The sequence below is a fragment of the Giraffa tippelskirchi genome, chromosome 7, assembly GCF_054371585.1.
Source record: "Giraffa tippelskirchi isolate mGirTip1 chromosome 7, T2T-mGirTip1v1.2.pri, whole genome shotgun sequence".
NCBI lineage: Eukaryota > Metazoa > Chordata > Mammalia > Artiodactyla > Giraffidae > Giraffa > Giraffa tippelskirchi.
Window position 1 is genome coordinate 27,023,407 of NC_137281.1, and position 21,966 is coordinate 27,045,372.

At 40.6% G+C, this 21,966-nt stretch overlaps 2 protein-coding genes and 1 long non-coding RNA gene across 18 annotated transcripts in view; 1 reads left to right on the top strand and 2 right to left on the bottom strand.

Annotated features, from left to right (window-relative positions):
- The window catches only part of PHAF1 (phagophore assembly factor 1), a 25,144-nt gene extending 19,870 nt beyond the window's left edge, over positions 1–5,274 (bottom strand). The window contains exons 1-2 of one of the 5 annotated variants that reach the window (XM_081513191.1): positions 5,224–5,274; positions 4,985–5,079 (exon numbers count right to left, since the gene is read on the bottom strand). In XM_081513191.1, coding sequence (XP_081369317.1) covers positions 4,985–5,048 — 64 coding nt within the window. In that variant the 5' untranslated portion in view covers positions 5,049–5,079; positions 5,224–5,274. Of the gene's footprint in view, positions 1–4,027; positions 4,118–4,984; positions 5,106–5,213 lie in introns of those variants that run through there. The other 4 variants (XM_081513193.1, XM_081513195.1, XM_081513194.1 and 1 more) reach the window with 4 other exon arrangements.
- Positions 4,820–6,463, top strand: LOC145514687 (uncharacterized). Its single transcript, XR_014060301.1, has 2 exons — positions 4,820–4,903; positions 5,016–6,463. It is a non-coding gene; the product is annotated as an uncharacterized LOC145514687 (long non-coding RNA).
- Positions 6,464–10,569: 4,106 nt separating this feature from the next.
- Positions 10,570–21,966, bottom strand: part of CBFB (core-binding factor subunit beta) — a 49,037-nt gene continuing 37,640 nt past the window's right edge. For all 12 annotated transcript variants that reach the window (XM_081513255.1, XM_081513259.1, XM_081513261.1 and 9 more), the window contains one exon: positions 10,570–12,826. In XM_081513255.1, coding sequence (XP_081369381.1) covers positions 12,758–12,826 — 69 coding nt within the window. In that variant the 3' untranslated portion in view covers positions 10,570–12,757. The remainder of the gene's footprint in view (positions 12,827–21,966) is intronic.

Genomic DNA, 21,966 nt, shown 5'->3' on the forward strand with positions numbered 1-21,966 from the left:
GAACCAACTGTGTATATGGCAAAGAAACCAGAGAACTGTTCTAGCTTGAAGAGTTACCTAACCACCCAAAGGGTGTGGACGATATGATCCGTCTTCTAAACTCTACAAATCCTACACCTTACTCATTATTAGGCTGCTTATAACCCTCCAGTGGTTTCCCATTCAGTCAGTTCAGTTCAGTTCAGTCGCTCAGTCGTGTCCGACTCTTTGCGACCCCATGTATCGCAGCACACCAGGCCTCCCTGTCCATCACCAACTCCCGGAGTCTACCCAAACCCATGTCCATCGAGTCGGTGATGCCATCCAACCATCTCATCCTCTGTCGTCCCCTTCTCCTCCTGCCCACAATCCTTCCCAGCATTATGGTCTTTTCCAATGAGTCAACTCTTCACATGAGGTGGCCAAAGTATTGGAGTTTCAGCTTCAACACCAGTCCTTCCAATGAACACCCAGGACTGATCTCCTTTAGGATGGACTGGTTGGATCTCCTTGCAGTCCAAGGAACTCTCAAGAGTTTCCCATTACAGGGGGATAAAACCCAAACAATATGCCCTCACCCAAGAGCCCTAAATACTCTGGACCTTGTCTACCTCCATCATTCCTTCCACTTCTCACCAAGCCTCCCAGCACACGTCAAGCTCTTTTCCACCTTAGGCTTTTGTATTAACTCTGGACACTCTGCTGGAATGTTCGTCCCATAGCTAGCTCTTCTACTCTTTAGGCCTCGGCTCACACTTCACTTCCCTGACTGCCTTATCGAATCAAACCTCCCATCCCATTTATTTATCTGTAAGTCTCCTTTTTATGTCTCCTTGCTGATAGGCTATGGTTTTTCCAGTAGTCATGTATGGATGTGAGAGTTGGACGGTGAAGAAAGCTGAGCGCCGAAGAATTGATGCTTTTGAACTGTGGTGTTGGAGAAGACTCTTGAGAGTTCCTTGGACTGCAAGGAGATCCAACCAGTCCATCCTAAAGGAGATCAGTCCTGGGTGTTCATTGGAAGAACTGATGTTGAAGCTGAAACTCCAATACTTTGGCCACCTCGTGCGAAGAGTTGACTCATTGGAAAAGACCATAATGCTGGGAAGGATTGTGGGCAGGAGGAGAAGGGGACGACAGAGGATGAGATGGCTGGATGGCATCACCGACTCGATGGACATGGGTTTGGGTAGACTCTGGGAATTGGTGATGGACAGGGAGGCCTGGCGTTGGACAGGGAGGCCTGGCGTGCTGCGATTCATGGGGTTGCAAAGAGTCGGACACGACTGAGCGACTGAACTGAACTGAAGTCTCCTCTTTATGTCTCCTTGCTGATAGAGACAATGTCTGTCTTACAGCTGTATCCTCAGCACTCAATCACCGTGCCCAACATAACAGTAAGTGGTTCTATGTATCTGCTGAGCTCTGAATGAGTGAAACAAAGCAATCAGGTACAATACCTAGATCCTCTAGCCCTTGTGACCACCCTCCCCCTCTGAGAATTCTCATCCTCTCTCCATCAGTATCACTCTCTCCTGCTGCTCCTCCGACTTCCCCAGGTCTCGATGATGGACAATATTTCCTTCTGCCCATCCCTCATGTATCCAACCAGCTAGTTTCTGACTCACATCTTAATCTGTTTTCTGTATAAATCAAAGGCAAATAAAAAGCTGACAGATAAAAGAGCAACTTTTAAATTTTCTCTTCATTCTGCCCTCTCCTCTGTATTCTGGATCTCAATATCTCTAACATCTACACAGTCACTCAAGCCAGAAACCTCTAGATTCATCTTCCGTACCCATCTCTCCAAATTTTCTTCCTAAACCCATGCCCGAAACACACTACTAATAGACATCCTTTTCCCCACTGAACAGAGTCTCTCTGATAGTGTCCCAGGTAGGTAACTAAAAAACAAGGAATCTGGGGAACTGATCTCCCACTAGTACATCACGCTCCAATTACAATACCAAATTGCTTGCAGCTCCCACTGCACCCCCCACCCCCCGCCACCCATCTATCTTTCCCACTTAAAAAAAAAACAGATTGGAAGATTTATGTCTATGGAAGTGTAGATGAGAAATCTAGCAGTAGACTTCTGACAGGGCCTTCCTGGTGCTCACTGGCTCCAGGAATAGTACTGGCTTCTGACTCCTATAGATTGATAGGAATCCTCCTCTGAATTCTCAGGTCAGGTCAAGTCTCTTCCATAAAATAAACTATTTTTTAAATAATAAAATGAACTATTTCTGTAACCCTTCCCCTCCGCTAGACTAAGTTCTTCAGGGCATATGACTTCTTCTTCTTACTCAATTTTCAATGATTGTAAGCCAAGTCCACAGAATGAGCCTTCAACAGAGTAAGCCCCCAGTCTCTCTGGAACAAGGTGATCTCAGAGAAGGCTACTGTCCACTCACTCTTTAAATCTACACAGCTTGGGCATCTTCACAATGAGTTTTATGTTGTGGTTTCTGCTATACAGCAAAGTGACTCAGTTACATATATCCATATCTATATCTATAGCCATTCTTTTAAAAATTCTTTTCCCATATAGGTCATTATAGAATATTGAGAATTTCCTCTGCTATTCAGTAGGTCTTTATTAGTTATCTATTTTTTAAGATTAATTTAAAAACAAATTTAGACATATGTCTCCACGCTAATACATTCTGTAAGTCTCATTGAAAACACTTAAGTTTGCACTGCCTTTACTCCACCATTGGTCAAGCCAGGGTGGTACCCTCAAAAGATTCCTCTCTGCCTAGGCTTTCTTATCTCTGTGTTGTTCCCTAATCTCCCAACAGTACAAAGGTCAGGAAGGCACCCAAAAAGCTGGGTGCAGCTCCTCACTGTGATGCTAGGTGGATGAAAGCAAGAACTGGATCCATCTGCCTTTGCACAGATGCTAAAAAGAAATCTGGAGACTAAGTTGAGCCCATTCTCAGAAGGGCAGAGCAGTGAGAAGCAGGAAATCCCTGCTAGGCTTCTTTTGATCCTCTCTACCTTTCTGAGCCTGTTTCTCACCTGGCAAATAGAAGTAACCTCAGAGTTGTGGTGACTTTAGCCTGATAATATAATTCTAAAGCACAGATCCACTTCTTAGGCCTATCCCTACCTATCAGCCTAAATTACTGCTTAAATGTGTTAAGGGCTGGTAAGAAGACTGAGAAAGAGGGAAAATTACTTTTTAATAAAAAGCTTAGGGAAGTTAAGTGACCATCTCTCAAGCAGACATAATACAAAATCGTGGATTTTTTTGGCCATGCTGCACAGCTTGCAGCCTCTTAGTTCCCCAACCAGGGACTGAACTCCAGCCCACAGCAGTGAAAACGCCAAGTCCTAACAACTAGACTGCCAGGGAATTCCCTCTGAGAGCAGACTTTCAAGACCCAAAAAGGAATCATCAAGGTTGATGATCATCAGGTTTATTCCCTGTATGAGCTTTCCCTCAAAGTTCAGTTCTAGGCCCAACATACAGAAACGCTTTTTTCACTATTTGTGGTTGGTATTCAGACAGCCAGAAAGAACTACACAAATCCTTGATTCCTAGAAACTGGCAAACGCAGGAGTAGGGGTTAAAGTATCAAAACAACAGTTGACAGAAGAAACCTTACTCTCCCACCTCATTTTTTGGAAATTTCAAATGATATCCTACTCACTACTTTTGACCCAGAGACTGTACTTGTAGATACACAACCTAGTCACACCATCAAGCACAGTTTGAAGCTAGAGTCATAGTTTTCACTCTGCCTGTGAAGTCCTGGGATGAGAAGCTGTGTTTAGGGGAGGTTCTTTCCTAACTAGAAGCCAAACAGCATCAGCAAAACAAATGGGCCTGGAGGCAATGATATCATTAGCCTCTCAATCAGGTTCTTGGTGTTTCACAAGAAGCTGGAGTGTTTCATACCAGTTATGTTATGAGAGAAGGTGACTGCAAATTCTCAATAAAACTGGCTCCTATAACCCAGAGGCAGCTTGCTGTTCAGTTTACAGAGACACTGAGCACCAGTAGAATCCTACTAGCAAATTTGTTCTGCAGTTTCTCACCTACCCTATCTCCATAGACAGGAGTCTTCCAGATTCAAGGATAAGCTATAGCCCAGTGGAGCAGCTGACTCAGTCCAGTAGCCCAAATTAGTATGACAAAAGTTCAGGCCTGCACAAACAAACAGCACAAACACCTGCTCCCCACCCCCTCTTCCTAGTGCTGGAACATAAAAGTAAACACACTCTGGGGTTACTGAATGCAAATACTTGTACACAGAAAGGTAGCGACATTGAGGAAAAGGGGAAAACATGGGCCAAATCCCACAAAATGCCCGACCTGCATTTTTACAAAACAAATGTTACTTTACCCAAACTCCTATTTCATTCAACCTTTCACTCTCTCCACTAAGGTCTGGGTTTAGGATTACACCACACATCGACCACATTAAAAACGAGAAGGAAGCTAGTCAGAAGTTGCTTTAACACACAAAAACTCTCCTCAGTTCCCTTGACCAGCTCCGCAGTATCTGACGATGGGAACGGTGCCTAGGTTTCTCCTTCCGGAGAGGCTACACAAGGCCCAGAAAAGCAAAGAAAGATGGACTACTGGGGCGGTATTTAAGAGTGTCAGTCACTTCTTAGCTATTTGGTCTGTAAAATGGGTACAGAAATAACAATCTTAGCGACCCTCAGGCCTCCCCCCGGAGGCAACCTGATATAATCATGCACCGGAGAACAGGGTCAGGCCCTAGGTAAATGTTTGGGGCGTGTCAGCCATTGTTATCGTTATTATTACTGTAGCACTGCCTCGGGAGGGGCCCCGCCGAGGCCTGATGCAAGGGCGTCAGGGCCCCGCAGAGCGACAGGCTGCCAGGTCGGGGCCGGTATCTAGTGACTGGAGTCCCAAAGAGTCAAGGAGCCGCGGGCGCAGGGGATTAAGGTGCAGAGCCCAGAGGTGGGAAGGGCAGGGAAAGAAGTAAGGATCAGCGAGAAGGGTCGTGGGGGAAGACCCCACACTCACCCAGCGCGAATTCCCATTGCTCGTTTCCCAGAGAGCGCTCGGGTACCACCTCCAGATCCAGCATTGGTTCGGCTCGCCGGGCCGGGGCGGCCTCCCTGCGGCAGCGCAGAAGGGACCGGAGCTTAAGAAACAAAGCAGCAGGTGACTCACCACCCGCGCCGGCCCTCGACGTCCCGGCTCTCCACCCCTACCCTGTCGCCAGCGCTACCGGCCCCACATCACACCTCACCTGACCTCACCTCACTTCACCGGCAGCAGCCTGGGGCAGCGGCAGCAGCAGGAGCGTCTGCAGCAAAAGTGGCGTGCGGGGCCGTAAAGTGCGGCGGAGGCGGGGTGAAGGCGGGATTTCAATCGTGGGGGGCGGGGATAAGGCGGAGTCACTCCCGCGCAAACTCCGGATAGGCGGTTGCGACAGTCGGGCAAAAGCAGAAAGGCCTTTGAGAACCATCCGGAAGTGCGGGAGCTGTTGGAATGAGGAGCATCCCACTCCGTGCGCCCCGACATCGGCACACCACAGTGAACACGTTTCACAAAAGGGTGCGTGACCACGCAACACATACATGTGACATGGCTATACAGAACCTGTCTGCCGTCTACATGTACGTCCCACTCACAGTCACTGAACGCAAAAGGCGAGTTCCGAGAGCGCACCCTCTGAGGCCCAGCCGGGAGGGAGGACGTGGAGCCTCAAAGCTCAAGACGCGCCAGCGCCGTACCACTCCTGGTTGGGGCCAGAATGACGCTGGCCGCAGCTCCCTCTAGTTGTGATTTCTTCTCCCTGCGGCCTCTGGGGCTTGGGTCGAGCTCAAAGCAAGCGAGGAGTGGGTTCGAGTACTTGTGTTGGGGTGGGACGGGGGTGGGGCTGCTGGGGGAGTTGGGAGAGCGGACTAGGTTAGAGAGGAGCTAAGTAGCCGACCTCCTAGCCGACCACCTTCCGCTGTGCGCTGCCCCGAGGGCTGCAATCCGAAGGCTGCTGGCAGCCGCTCAGACTCTGCCGGAGCACCGGCCTTGTCGCCAGCTCTGTGTGGTTTTCATCAAACCTCTGGTGCTCTTTGTGCCTGTTTCCTCGTTTACAAGTCGGGAGAAGGGTGTCCTCCAGCCTTTTCAGCCAGAGCTTCTGGCCAATGCCCTGGGATACTCTAAAACTGAAAGACAACCAGGTTTCTTCTGAAGCTGACCCTTCATGGACGGAATCTCTGGATTCTCACAACCACTCTGGGATGCAAGATTGGTCCTATCTCACTTTACAGGCGAGGGGGTAGGGGGTGGGGTTGGGGAAGAGGCCCAGAGAGGCTGAAGGCCTTTTGGTCCGAGGCGGTAGAATTCAAATTCTTTCCATTATATTGCCCCTGGAGGAATGTTTTTAGCAGAGAGTGACATGCTGAATTCTTCAACTGGTTTGGTAGGATGTAACATGGGAGATTCTACCAAAACTTGAGGTCATTGCTACTGACAATAAAATAAACATGGAGAAGGCTATCCATTTGCAGCATCCTATGCCAAAAGAATAGAACTGAGTCATTAAGATGTCCAGGCTTCCCTGATAGCTCAGTTGGTAAAGAATCCACCTGCAATGCAGGAGACCCCTGTTCAATTCCTGGGTCGGGAACATCCGCAGGAGAAAGGATAGGCTACCCACTCCACCCCATCAGTAGGGAAGTGGCTAATATATATATGTGTTAACAGGACCCTCCTCCCTTTTTTAAAAATTGTAGTTAGTTGGTTTACAGTGTTGTTTTCTGCTGCATATAGCAAGGTGAATTAATTATATGTTTATATATACATATCCCCCTTTTTGGATTTCCTTTCCATTTGGGCCACCATAGAGCATTGAGTAGAGTTCCCTGTGCTATACAGTAGGTTTTCATCAGTTATTTATTTTATACATAGAAGGCACTGGCGACCCACTCCAGTACTCTTGCCTGGAAAATCCCATGGACGGAGGAGCCTGGTAGGCTGTAGTCCATGGGGTCGCTAAGAGTTGGACACGACTGAGCAACTTCACTTTCACGCATTGGAGAAGGAAATGGCAACCCATGCCAGTGTTCTTGCCTGGAGAATCCCAGGGACGGAGGAGCCTGGTGGGCTGCCGTCTATGGGGTCACACAGAATTGGACACGACTGACGTGACTTAGCAGCAGCAGTGTATATATGTCCATCCCAATCTCCTAATTCATTCTATCCCTGCCTTACCCCTTGGTGTCCATACCTTTGTTCTCTACGTCTATTTCTGCATTGCGAATAAGAGGGAAAGAAAAGAAAATTAAATATTTAAGAATTCAAAGGGTGGCCTGTAGTAGTCATAGATATTCTCTTTCCTGGGCAAAAGGTAGACTGTGGTTCTCTGTCCAGATGAAGTTGAGCATGGCCCTTGTGATTTGCTAGGTCCAGTGAAATGAAAACTGAAGATGCATGTGTCAAGTTTCAGGTTGACAGTTTTAATTAAAAGTCAGTGCCCCTTTCGTTACACTGTCTTGGCTCTGTCACATGGCTGGCAATGTTCCCGTGATGGCTGTATCAGCCTAGGTCAATGGGCAGGTATTGACCTGATGGATATTTAGCAAATAATTCTTTAAGCCAATAAAATTTGAGGAGTTTTAGGCAACACAGCCAGCTTATCCAGGTAAGAAAAAATTGTCAGTTATGCCTCCTGTACTTTTTTCTCTGACTTGAAGTGTTTTCATGCTTGCTAAGCTCCCCTTAATCTTCCTCTTGCGTCACCATATTATCAATGGGACAAACTTGCTGCTTCTAATCTTGTTCTATCAACCAAGATGAGCTTTATTAAACACCTTTTCCCTCAAACTCCCAACCCCTCACTGGCTTCCTCTTTGCCCTTGGGAGTTGTCCAGGGACTTTATCATGACTGGAAGAGTCCATCCAGCACTGCTGGTGACCCTCACCCTGGCCCCTGCTGACCCTTTCAGGTTCGTCTCACTGCAGCACCCACCAGTCACACTCAACTGCATTTAGCTTCTCAAACTTGCCATGCTACCTATAATACTTCTGTCATGCTGACAGTCAGATCTCAGCTCAAATGTCTCAAGGAAGTCTTTTTGACCACCCAGACCAAGTTAGATGTGCCCCATAAGAGCCACAACTTCCAATACAAGTTGTGTATTTTGTCTTTTGGTTCGTTTTTGAGTCAGATCATAGGTTCCCTGAGGGCAAAGACCATGTCTATTTTGGGGCTTCCCTGGTAGCTCAGCGGTAAAGAATCCTCCTGTAATGCAGGAGACCCCAGTTTGATTCCTGGGTTGAGAAGATAGGCTGAAGAAGGGATAGGCTACCCGCTCCAGTATTCTTGGGCTTCCCTGGTGACTGAGCTGATAAAGAATCTGCCTGCAATGCGGGAGACATGGTTTGATCCGGACACAACTGAGCGACTTTCACTTTACTATCTGGGGCACTGGATATACATTTCTTCCCTAAATGATCCTAGGAGGCAAAATAGTCACACTTTGTTTTAAAAACAGTAATAGTGAGGCTCAATAGTTTCCTTTTTTTAAAACTTATTTTTCCTTTTGAAAATAAGTATGATCTGTGTCCTTTGCCTACTTATAATGTTAATATTGATACAAGCCAATACATGCAATTTAAAATTTTCTACTAGCCACATTAAAAAGGAAAAAAGATAAAGTTACTTTTATTTAACCCAATATAACAGTGTATATTTTAATACGTAGTAAAATAGTAAATTTAACCTTATTTCTTTTGTATTAGATTTTTGATATTTGGTATTTTAGTGTACTTCAACCTGGAAACAAGATTTTCAAAGGCTAACATGAAATGCAGTCCTCCCCAAAGTTATAACAAAAAAATATTTAACATTGTTTCAGTTTTTAAATTAGAAAACAAATTCAGTTTCTCGGTTTTAGTAGCCACATCTCAAAAGCTCGATAGCCAAACTTAGCTAGCATCTACCACTCATGGGTGTACATTATCTTCTCTAACCAAAAATTTATGCCTGTATCTTATCTTCTCACATTTCCCAATGTTTCTAAAACCTGAGTAAGGCCAATGACTTTAAGCTTCTTAAATTATTCTAGCCAGAAGCTGAGGATTGACTAATACAGTAACTGTTTTCGAGTTATCTTACATTTAAACGAACCAAACTGCCACTTTCACCTATGATTCTACTCTACAAATTGTAATTTTCTACTTGAATATTTTTGAAATGTTATGTACATATATGTGGTGGCGATGCAGGAAAGGGAACTAATGCTATCCAGGAGAATCATGCCTTGAAATACACCCGCAAATGACTGCAGTCTTAAACTTTAAAGAAGGTTTGTGACATCAAAACACCAACGTTGTCTTGTAAATATACTCATGTGGCAAAATGACTGTGGTGGTTTTAAAAACATGTTCACAGACTCTGACACCCCACCCTTCATGAGATGAAGCTCAGTACTTCTCCCTTCCAGTGAGGGCCTGACCCAGTTACTTAATACATGGAGTACGGCAGCCCCAAATGAGGTTATTAAGATGTAGCTTTCATCTTAGGCATGTATGCTTCCTTGATCACTCTCTGGGAAAGCCAGCTACGAAGTCATAAGCTGCCCGATAGAGACACCCATGTGCCAAGGAAGGAGGTCTCCATCCCCAACACCATGCAAGGTCATTCATCCAATGACCAGGAGTGGGCTTGGGAGGATCTTTCAGCCACAGTTGTCTTATATAGCCCAGGATGACAATCGGACTTCAGGAGAGACGTTGGATCAGACCACTGGACTTAGCTGCTTCTCGATTTCTGACCCACAGGAACTGAGATGGTGTTTATTGTCAGCTGCTAAGTTTTGGGGCAATGTGTTATGCACCAATAGATAATTCACACAATGGCTTCTTATGGCTTGAAAAATCTCCCCAGTGCCAAATGAGGCATAAATCAAGCAAGGCATTTCTTCTCCCAGGTAGCCCCAAACTAACATATCCAAATACCTGTTTCTAGAGGTAATTACTGAAACTGTGATGCTACAGCTCAAATAATTTTTGAAATTAACTCTCACAGAAAAATTCTTTGGAATTCTGCTTCATGGTATCAATTCAGCATTAAAGGTATTTGTTATTTGCAATAAGTCTGGTGGTGAATAATTATTTTCTTATGATCAAGCTTAAGGTATGCTTCTAAAGTAAATGGTTTAATTTTCTGGTGTAGGAAAATGCCAAGAAAAGTCCTAAGAATGTCTGATATGACACCAGCACAGTCAAACTGAATGTATATTCCTAAAATGAATAGTTTGAAAGATGGCAGTTAGTTGGATGTGTAACTTCTGGAATTCTTCCTTCCCTCCAACATGACTACTCTATAGTTATATCTCATAGTCTCGGTGAATCAAGGCAGATTTTTTGAAAACTAGAATATACATTGGGAAGTTAGTCTTCTTTCTGTTACCTACATTAAAGGTTTTCTTTGGAATTAACAGAAATGACCACTAGATGCCACTGTTGTTGTTGTTGTTGTTTTTTAAGAGTAAATAGCAGGATGCAAGAATAGTTCAGATACAAAATCAATTTTTGTGCCATAATGAACACTGGAACAGAAATTGCTGGATTATTGTTAATGAAGAACCAAGACCCAGAAGTTCACTACACAGAAGTTTATTGTGAAAGTAAATTAAACATACAAACACACAATATGGCTAATGGTGGCAAAAGCAATCTGGTAGCTTAAGGCAAGTTTTAATGGAGATGAATTTAGAAAAGATGATGCAATGATGTCATTTTGTTTAAATACAGATTATGGAAAAATATCAAATTGCATCAATAACTTAATAAAAGTAGTTTTCAAAGCCTGCTCTACTGGAGAAAAAGGGCTCATGATCTTAATGCCAGCATTAAGACAGATGGAAGCAGTACAATGCTAAATGACAAAAACAATCCCGTTATTTACAGGATGGTAACATGAACATTTATTAACGTTTGATCTTAGTTACTGGTGGACTGAAAGCCCTTAGCTAGAAGCAATAGAAAAAATGTGCCATCATCATGTTTTAAAAAAAAAAACAAAATTTAAGTGCAGAGTCAAAAACCAAGGAGCTCTGTGATAAAGTAACCTTAAAACAGCACTGGAAGGACCATTTAAAAGGCGATTCCCTCAAGGGAAATTAGGGCACTGAGTGTGTAAACATGTGAGCTGCACAATATCAAAATCCAACCAATTCATTCATAGTACTTAGTTACACAAGATCAGCATGGTCTTTTATGATGCATATTGTTTATAATGATTTAAACACACGCCTTACCATGCATGACTTCAAATATATAACACATACTTTTATTCTGAGATACAGGATATGTTTATGAATTATAAGACCTATATACATTGAAAGTCACACCTCCCTCATCAGTCAAGTGTATATATGTTTTAAATGCAATGACCTTATTCAGACTTCAGTTCATTTTCTGAATTGACCATGTCAGTTTTTTCAAACTCTTTATAATAATGCCATTCTATTATGATAAAATACATTTTTGCAAAAATTCAGAAATGCAGTAACATTAAATGAATGTAACCATGAAAAATATTTGTAAGGAGGTGCCAAATGACTTATGTTTTTTTCCAGTTTGTATTAAAAAAAAAAGCTGCAATCAATTTGACAATGAGCCTATTTAAAAAATATTCTTATACTAATTCATCTCAAAAGGTTCTATTAATAGTCCTTTTGGAAAATACCATATATATATAACCTGTGAATTTTTCTCCAGAATAGTTAACGGGAGAAAATGTACCCTCTGCATAAATGTACATTTTCTAAGACTAACCTTTCATCACTCAGCACTGTTTTTTACAAAAGCATGCATTATAAAATACACATAAAAGCAGCTATCTTAAACATGATTTTAATACAATATTACCTTTGTAGCTGATTCATCACTGTCTCCAGTTTAATATGCTGTTACATACATGAAGAAGCTCCAGTATCCCTTTTCTGATTGACTTAAAAAAAAAAATCCCTGAATAAAACAGAAGCCAGCCTGTGACTTCTTTAGGCATTTCAGTAGAATATTGAGAATATCTCCATACAAACTCATGATTATAGAACAGAATCTAAAATGATCTGGGGCAGACTAGAGTTAATACCAATTAAAATTTTTTTTATGTTTAAAAAGGAAAGAAAAGGAGCTGATTATCAACATTTAAAAGGATACTGCAACTTTAACAACTGTAAACTTTGTGTTAGAAGGCATGGCAGACAGCTCTATGCTACAAGGTTTTTAGCTTGTAAATAATGCAAACCATCAGCAGTTTTAAAATGCCATAAACTATAAAAACACAAAAGGAACAGGGGAAACAAAACAAAAAGCCAAGAATGTTTATCTAAAATGAAGCTGTATAACCAACACATCTAAAACTGAAAAAAAAAAAACAAACCAAAACCAAAAAAAAAACTAGAGCAACTGATTAGGGGGAAAAAACCCTCTGGTAAAAATTTTAATTTCTTGACTTTTTAAAAATGACATGAACTTTTAAATTAAAATGAAGGGAAAAAAAGTTTTACAAGTGGATAGTTTCAACTCACTAAAATAATGCCAACAAGGTAAGCTTGCATAGAAAAAAATTTCAAATTATTACTGGCTACATGCATACAAAATTAGAAATGCAGGTATTATAGTGCAAAACCATGGCAGTCTGTGATGTCTTGTTACTGCCTAAGGTTGAGAAATAAACCGTAGTACCTCCAGTTATCACAGTTTCTGGTCTTTTAATTATTTCTGCAGACTAGAAACAATGAATATGTAAAGATGGGGCCACATCTTTTGTGCCACCAATTAGCGAAGTTTGAGGTCATCACCACCACCTAAACTGGAACCAGGACTAGGGTCTTGTTGTCTTCTTGCCTGCAATGACAAAATTATAATTTAGGGTGAAAATGTGTTTTGAAAATCAAAGTGCTAATAAATATAAAATACAGTAGCACATATAAGAAAAGTTTGCAACTAACAAATTTTCAGCCACATGTTAAGAGGAAAAAGAACAATACAAACTATGTATGAAATATTTTGCTATAGTTTCCTTAAAAACCAAGAATAAAAATCTCATTATATGCAAAAAAGCATTATCAAAATATGTACTGTGGATAAAAGAACAACAAATCCTATATTTATAGTTTTGGGACTAAAGGGTTTAACTTGAACACACTATCCAATCATCTTAGAAGCAAACTCCCATTTTCTCTTTTAATATCAGCAGACATTTTACATACTACTAAATAAAATAAATAACCAACAAGGACCTACTGTATAGCATAGGGAACTATGCTCAATATTTTGTAATAACCTATAAGGGAAAAGAATATATACATATCTGAATCATTGTGCTGTATACCTGAAACTAATATAACACTGTAAATTAACTATTCTTCAATTAAATATACATATGAATAAATATTTTTTAAAAAGCTGACATCCATTGAGCACTAACTATATGCTGTGCACTGTTCTAGGCAATTCATATAGGTGAATTAATTGAATTAATTTAATCCCTGCCAACCACCTATAACACAGGTGCTACTGTTTATCCATTTTATGGATAAAGAAACTGAGTCATAAGAAGTATATATGGCTTGTTAATCATATAACATAGTAGTGAATTTCATCTCTCACTGTATTCTATCTCTGCCATCTGGGTTTTAACCAGAAATCTCTTCACCAAGAAATAAAATTCAGAATTACTATGGATAAAGTATTGTCTCAAAAAAATATGACATGAGAGTCCTTGGTGCACTTGTTTTTACCCAGAAGTATCTTTACAACAATACTAAACAACTAAGAGGCTTGACAATTATAAATATTGAGGATTTCAAGTTTCACTTTAGAATAAATGTTTCTATTTAAACTATGGGAAATAATAGAGAACATCTAAGAATGAACATATTGTACATGACACACTCTGCTAATATACAGTTTTTTAAAATTCATTTTTAATTGAACGATAATTGCTTTACAGTATTGTGTTGGTTTCTACCAAACATCAACATGAAATATACAGTTTTAATATAAGTGCCCCCCGCTTGATCCACACATAATATTTACTTTGTCTCTCACAAATTCCAGTGCACCTTTCTTCCGTAAGTGTTCGTTAGTGACTACAAATGTCAGTCAAGCACAAACATCTGTTTATAGAACCTAGTTCCTTCAGCAACAGTTTTCCTATGCTAGAGGCTACTCCATTTTAGCAGTTGTTTAGGCAAAAAACCCTCAACATGTCTTTCTCTCACATCCAACAGCAAATTCTGATAGCTCTACATTTAAGTAAATCCTGACTGTGACACTTCTGACTAATTCCTACCACTCTTACCCTAGTCCAAGCCACCATCATCTTTCATCTAGATTTTGCTTTAACCACCTTTGTTATATGCCAGCAACCAGGACTGACTGCAATTAACCTGTGCCACCTTTAGCTAAATGGAATCCTGTATTATTGTCACCAACTGATAGTCCACTGTCTGTCAGTTTTGGGAAACAACCAAAAATTGAATGTTCTGATTTCAACTATTAAGATCTAAAATAGCTGTTAGGGAATGAACATCCTTGACCTTCAGTGAAACATCTCAACAAGTCACACCTGTGCTGTAAAATCATGTTTAGTCGGAAGCTCCAGTTTTATCGTCATTTCTCAAGAAGGTTATGCTGTTTAGACAGAAATGACATTGCCTTATTCACTTTCAAACAAAAGAAAACGTAACACTAATTTCTGTGGTCTTTCTTACAAACTGTGATGTATTCCTCTAGCAAACCTTAACTATTTTTACACGCTGACTACATCTTGGCACATTCCTTTCGATTACCTAGTCAGGGTAATGTTATGCTACATGGGTACAGACTGAAAGAGCGACCGAATGCATATGCATCAGAAAAACAAGTTATGTTCTCTACAGAATCAATGCTAAATGTAGTGTAAGGACAGATCAATTCTGCAAAATCAGAGATGGTAATATAAGCATCTGGTTTCAGTCAATGAAGGTTAGAAAGGGGCTGAGCAATGAAGAAACACTGAGAAAAATCAATCCTAATTATATATCTATAAATCACTACTAACCTACCAGTAATACTTTGTGAAAAAGGTATTTCAGCTTTTGTCTTGGAATAAGAGTAATTTCAAATTATTTTAATAATGGGAAGGAGGTGGATGAACCTAGAACCTATTATACGAGTGAAGTGAGTCAGAAAAAGAAAGATAAATATCGTATTCTAATGCATATATACAGAATCTAGAAAAATGGTACCAAAGAATTTATTTACAGGGCAACAATGGAGAAACAGACATAGAGAACAGACTTATGGACATGGGGAGAGGGGAGGAGAGGGTGAGATGTATGGAAAGAGTAACATGGAAAGTTACATTACCATATGCAAAATAGATAGCAAAGGGGAATTTGCTGTATGGCTCAGGAAACTCAAACAGGGGCTCTGTATCAACCTAGTGGGGTGTGGTGGGGAGGGAGATTCGAGGGAGGTTCAAAAGGGAGGGGATATATGTATACCTATGGCTGATTCATGTTGAGGTTTGACAGAAAACAGCGAAATTCTGTAAAGCAATTATCCTCCAATAAAAAATAAATTAAAAAACTTCAGTGAAGTAAAAGAAAAAAAATTATTTTAATAATGGGATGACTCCAAATGAGTGACAAAAACAGTCATCAGCAGCTAGAGTTCCCCTTCTGGTCAGGGCTGTGCAGAGGTTGCTATTTGTTTAAAATATATTTTTGGTAAAAGCATGGAAAGAAAAGTTGTTTTGCTTTCTGTGTTTTTAATTTCTATTTACACTGTAAAGAAGGAATGAGGAAGATGTAAAAGAAGACACTATGATGGAGAATCAAAAACCGAAAAAAATAAAAGGAAGTCTGACAGTATGAATGAGAGCAGAGGAGAATGAGAGAGCGGGGAGACTGGGAGGAAATTTAATGCTAGAGAGGAAGATGTATGCGCTGTCATATGAAGGAGACAAATACCGACACATTTATGTCCAATGAGACAAATTCCACATGACTAGAATTCAACAGCTGGATTATACTGCCTTGAAAAGCAGTGCTTTAAACTGTGGCAGTTTTCTAATGAAGGCTGGATATTTTAGAAGGAATTCTATGAGTAACAAACTAGCCGAGATGATGGCAAAGAAACTCTGAACCTGATTACTCTAAAAGCATAAAGCCTGTAATTTCTAGTTTCTTTTTCCCCAGTCAATCCAGATAGGCCCTTGATTTTAACTTTTTAATGACAATATTTCAGAATAGGGTTTTAATATAAAGCAGACACCCATGAGCCTGCTCAGAATACAAATCTGTTTTTAGTATTTATGAAGAATTAATCTAGACATTTTACTACAGACCCCTCACTACCAGTTGCTCTTGTTTTATCACCCAGTTCAGTTTAGTTGCTCAGTCGTGTCCAACTCTTTGCGACCCCATGAACCACAGCATGCCAGGCCTCCCTGTCCATCACCAACTCCCGGAGTCCACTCAAACCCATGTCCATTAAGTTGGTGATGCCATCCAGCCATCTCATCCTCTGTCGTCCCCTTCTCCTGCCCCCAATCTTTCCCAGCATCAGGGTCTTTTCCAATGAGTCAGCGCTTCGCATGAGGTGGCCAAAGTATTGGAGTTTCAGCTTCAAATGAACACCCAGGACTGATCTCCTTTAGGATGGACTGGTTGGATCACCTTGCAGTACAAGGGACTCAAGAGTCTTCTCCAACACCACAGTTCAAAAGCATCAATTCTTCGGTGCTCAGCTTTCTTTATAGTCCAACTCTCACATCCACACATGACTACTGGAAAAACCATAGCCCTGACTAGACGGACCTTTGCTGGCAAAGTAATGTCTCTGCTTTTTAATATGCTGTCTAGGTTGGTCATAACTTTCCTTCCAAGGAGTAAGCGTCTTTTAATTTCATGGCTGCAATCACCATCTGCAGTGATCTTGGAGCCCAGAAAAATAGTCAGCCACTGTTTCCACTGTTTCCCCATCTATCTGCCATGAAGTGATGGGACCAGATGCCAAGATCTCAGTTTTCTGAATGTTGAGCTTTAAGCCAACTTTCTAGATGACAGTCATGGGATTTGCCCAAAATGAAGAGACAAAGACATTTACCAGATTCTGGAGCTTTCTCTGCTGGTCAGAACTGTGCAGAAGTAGCCAAGAGCAGGGATACCCAAGTAAAAATGAATAAAACCTGGCTGATTTCCTTTCTTTTATTATCAAGATCATCAAACTGCAGAAAACTCTTCATGAGAAAATGCCCTAATAATTAAAAATAGATCCAAACTTATTGAGTGTATACTACACCAAGATAATGTGCAAATCACTTTATGTTTAACACTTGGCTAAAGGCTGGAACATAGCATGATAGAATTTTAGAGCAGCACTATACATTATAGAGCTCTAGTTCAACTCTTACTTACACATGATAGACCTGAGACCAAGAATGTTAAACGATTCCCCCAAGGTTTCACAGTTAGCTGGTGGCAGTGAAAACACAAATTCAGAACTCTAAAGAAGATGAACCTAATGTCAGCCTCCTAAGTCACTGCTATTTCTCCTGACTGCTAAGTCGAGACGAGACACAAAGCAGAAATTTTAAGTCCTAATACAACAGAAAGAAATGCACTTTCTCCAAACTCATAAAAAAGGTAAAAACAAGGTCAGAAGACAATCATTAGTAGACTTCAAGAGCTCGTCTACTAGGCACATTCAAAAAAAAAACAGTTCTCATAAAGTAAACTTCAGGAAAACTTTAAAGTGGCATTTTAAAAATAAAAGATAGTGGAAGTAACTGACATTTCCGGGCTTGGATGGGGCAGCTCTACACTTTAGTAATGTGAGCTTATATAAGCTTCTTACCCTCTTTCAGCCTCAGCTCTGCAAAAGGGAGATACGTCTTCTAAGAGCATTTAAGAATCAAATGTAAAACCAATATTGCAGCATATATTGCCTGGCACATACTAAGCACTCATGCTGTTGCTATCACCACAAAGCTGCTTATAACCTCCCAACTTATCTATATGAACTTTTCAAATCTTAAAAAAAAAAATTGTATCTTGTAGGTGAGTAATTTTTACGAATTAAAATAAAGTTAAAATTAAAAGCATTTTAGTAAAATCTACCTCTCCTATGATATATACCAAACAAGGCCCTCTCTCTGTGGGAGAAGGCAGACCTAGCACCCTCGTGTTCCCTCACTAACCCTCTTCCGATGCTCACTTAGTCTGAGTTCATATTCCTAGTTCACTTTCACCTACTGTCCAAAATACACCTCAGGAAGGTCCAATATAGACAGACTTTTATGTTAATTTTTCCGTACATAAAAATAAGTGTTGATAGAGTTAAGTGATGTGAAAACTGAAGTCTGTGGGAATTTAAATAAATAAGAGGCTGAAATTTTTTTCTTGGACCACACAGAATTGAAGGCTCCAAAAACATACAAAACATAAATATAAAAACCACATAGTCTATCGCCTGTTTTTATTTCCAAATAGTTTCCACATAAAATTCCCATATGATTTGCTGAACTGTACTAAAACTGCCTATAGCAGAATAAGCAATAATTGTTTACCCATTCTCTGACATTAAAGACAATAATTTATTTGCTAACGCTTTATAACCTAAACAAATGAAAGCATTTTCTAGATAATGACAGAGAAAATCTCTTTCAGCACCCTGTCACCCTGCAGCTGAATTAAGAGCCAACAGTACTGTATCACAGTTTTAGATTAAGAGGCCAATCAAGCTGAAGGCAGTCTCTGGACACACCGAGTGTGAGCTGCTACAGAACAGATGACAGAGGTATCGTTCCAGCTTTTTTATTATCAAAGCACTGAGCCTCTACCTTATGAAATTATTAACTTCAATCTTCTTTCACAAAATCCCAAAGTAAGCAATGAAATTGCAGTTATAGAGATGTGTAACATAAAAGACTGCCACGCATAGCATGTCAATATTTTCAAGTCGTGGAAAGAATCTCACGTAAAGAGGCATGGGGTTACTTCTATATGGCAACAGACATCAATGGGCAGGCACTTTACAGAATAAATGTCTTTAATTATTTTTTCTGTTTTAAAGTCCACTTTTTTTAATTAAAAAAGTATTTTTTATCTTCTGTACTGAAGAGTGCACATCATAAATATATGACTGATGCATTTTCACAAAGTAAACACACCCATGTAGTCCTCAGATCAAGAAATATCACCAAATACAGGAAGTTTGTACTTGCTCCTCGTCACTACTCAACCCCAAGAGAAGCCAGAAAAGCGTAAAATTATTTACTATTGTCAAAAAAACAAAGAAAGAAAGAAACAGCACAGGATACAAAATAGCTTGGCAACATGTCTTTGACTTTCACAGTCTATAAAGTTAGGATATGCCTCCCTTTACTGCCACACTCCAGATACACTGTGAGCTAAGATGCACAGAAAGAGGGGATGAATAAAAAATATCTATGAACAATAAATGCTGGAGAGGACATGGAGAAAAGGAACTCCTCTTGCGCTGTTGGTGGGAATGTAAATTGATATAGCCACTGTGGAGAACAGCACGGCGATTTTTTTAAAAACCAGGAATAAAACTACCATATGACCCAGCAATACCACTACTGGGCGTATACCCTGAAAAAAACACAATTCTAGAAGACACGTGTACCCCAGTGTTCACTGAAGCACTATTTTATAACAGCCAGGACATGGAAGCAACCTAAGATGGTCAGCAACAGACAAATGGGTAAAGAAGCTGTGCTACATGTACACAGTGGAATATTATTCAGCCATAGAAAGGAATGAACTTGAGTCCGTTCAAGTGAGGTGGATGAACCTACAGCCTGTTTATACAGACTGAAGTATGTCAGAAAAAGAAAAATATCATATATTAATGCATATACATGGAATCTAGAAAAATGGTATTGATGAACCTATTTGTATGGCAGCAAAAGAGACACAGACATAGAGAACAGACTTGTGGACACAGTGGGGAAAGGAGAAGGGAGGGACGGATTGAGAGAGTAGCACTGAAATATATACATTACCATATGTAAAACAGATAGCTAGTGGGAATTTGCTGCATGATGCAGGGAGCTCAATCTAGTGCTCTGTGACAACCTAGAGGAGTGGGATGGGGTGGGAGGTGGGAGGGAAGTTACAGAGGGAGGGGACATGTGTATATCTGTGGCTGATTCATGTTGATGCATGGCAGAAACCAACAAAACATTGTAAAGCAATTACCTTCCAATTAAAAAATAAACAAAAAAGAAAGAGGGGGTGAATAAACTAGCTTCCAATGAGTTCCATTTTAAGTGTCAGATACTGAGTTAGACAGCATCCTGGGAAGTACGGTGTTAGCTCCATTTTACAGATGAGGGTCAAGAATTTAAGCAATTTTCCCAGTGTCACATAGCAATAAGTAGTAGAGCTAGGATTCAAAACCACAGCAGTCTATTAGAAGCCTCATCCTCCTCTACTACCTGAAAGGTTCTCAAGTTACATTCTGCCAGTTACTGGGTTCCCTGAAAACATCCCAGGGACTCCAGAGGGAGACCAGAATACTCCCTCCCCCTGCTTCACCCAGAGCAGTGCCCTCTTTTATTAAAGTTCTATGTAAAATTTCAAATGAAGACAGAACTTCACATTAAAAAAAAAAAGTTAGAGAATCTTCTGTTTTCATCATTCTGTGTTAACACAACCAACAAATATTCTCTTAACAGGTAATAGATGGACATGATACAAAATTCAAAAGGTATAAAAAAGTAATCACTCCAGGAGTTTTAGAACTGATTTCAGGTTAAAAGACACTGGGGAAAACCAAAACCACTTGAAGTTCTGCTTCCTTCTGTCAGTAACCTTAACTGGCTACACATACTAAATGCTCATGAGCCCCACTGTTACAAGTTTAACAAGTCAGGGCTAGAGGCCTCAGAGGTTATCCAAACAGGGGCAGGACATCCCCAAGCCTCTGTGCTGCCAGCCTCCAAGGCCCACTTACTGGGTTGCCACCCACGAGTTTACCAGTTTACCGCTGTTCCTTGGCTCTTGTCTCTAGTAGGCGTCAGGACCACCCACTAGAACCATTATTATTCTTTTCTCAGTTTTTTCTTTTCCAGGCAAAATGGTTTCTGACCTCTTCTGGGAGATTTTATTTTTCAACTTAATCATCTTTGTGGGTGATGTGGAAATTCATTTCCCAGTGGTAGGCTATATTGGTGGAAAACGTCTGCTTAGGAAACTGGTTTAAGTCTTCACTCTTTCCTTTATTAACCAACTATTTAAAAGACAGAAAGTCAATTTTTCTCAGACTCTCAGTTTCTTCAAATGGAAATAAGAACTTTATCCAGGTGAGTGTAAAAAACTCATTTTTCATAAAATCATTATTTTTTAAAAAACAAAATTAAAAACAAAAAGAATGTTTGATTATATTTTTTAAGATCCTCTTACAGATATCTGAATTACAGGGTGGGGGTGGGGGGGCTGGAAACCACAGTTTTTTTCTCCAGTGTTCTCCTTTCAGGAAAGAGGAGGTAAACTACAAGAAATAAGCTGACATCAGGAATCTGTTAGGAATTTTTTTTTTTAAAGGGAAGAAAAACACATTCACAAAGTGCCCAAAGACATGCATACCCAACACTCCCCTAAGAGACTGCCAGTGTGAGCTCTGGAGTCAGACTCCAGCCTCATTTTCTAGATGACAGTTCTCTACAAGAATTGACTTCTTAAATTATTGCCATAAGGGACTACAGGATCTTAAATCATTGATGGAAACCAAGCCATTTTCTCTACGCTCTAGGTCATAATGCAGAGAAAGTGCCCCAATACACTTTATAGAGCACGAAAAGGATGTTCTTGTTAGCCAGATAATTCAATTAACTGGAACCAGCACTGTGGTAGAGCTTTTAGTGCTAAGAAGTACTTTAGAGCTATTATTTACTGAGGGCACACACACACCAAGTGCCTTACAAGCATTTTCCCATTTAATTCTCACAACAATTTCTCTGACAAAAC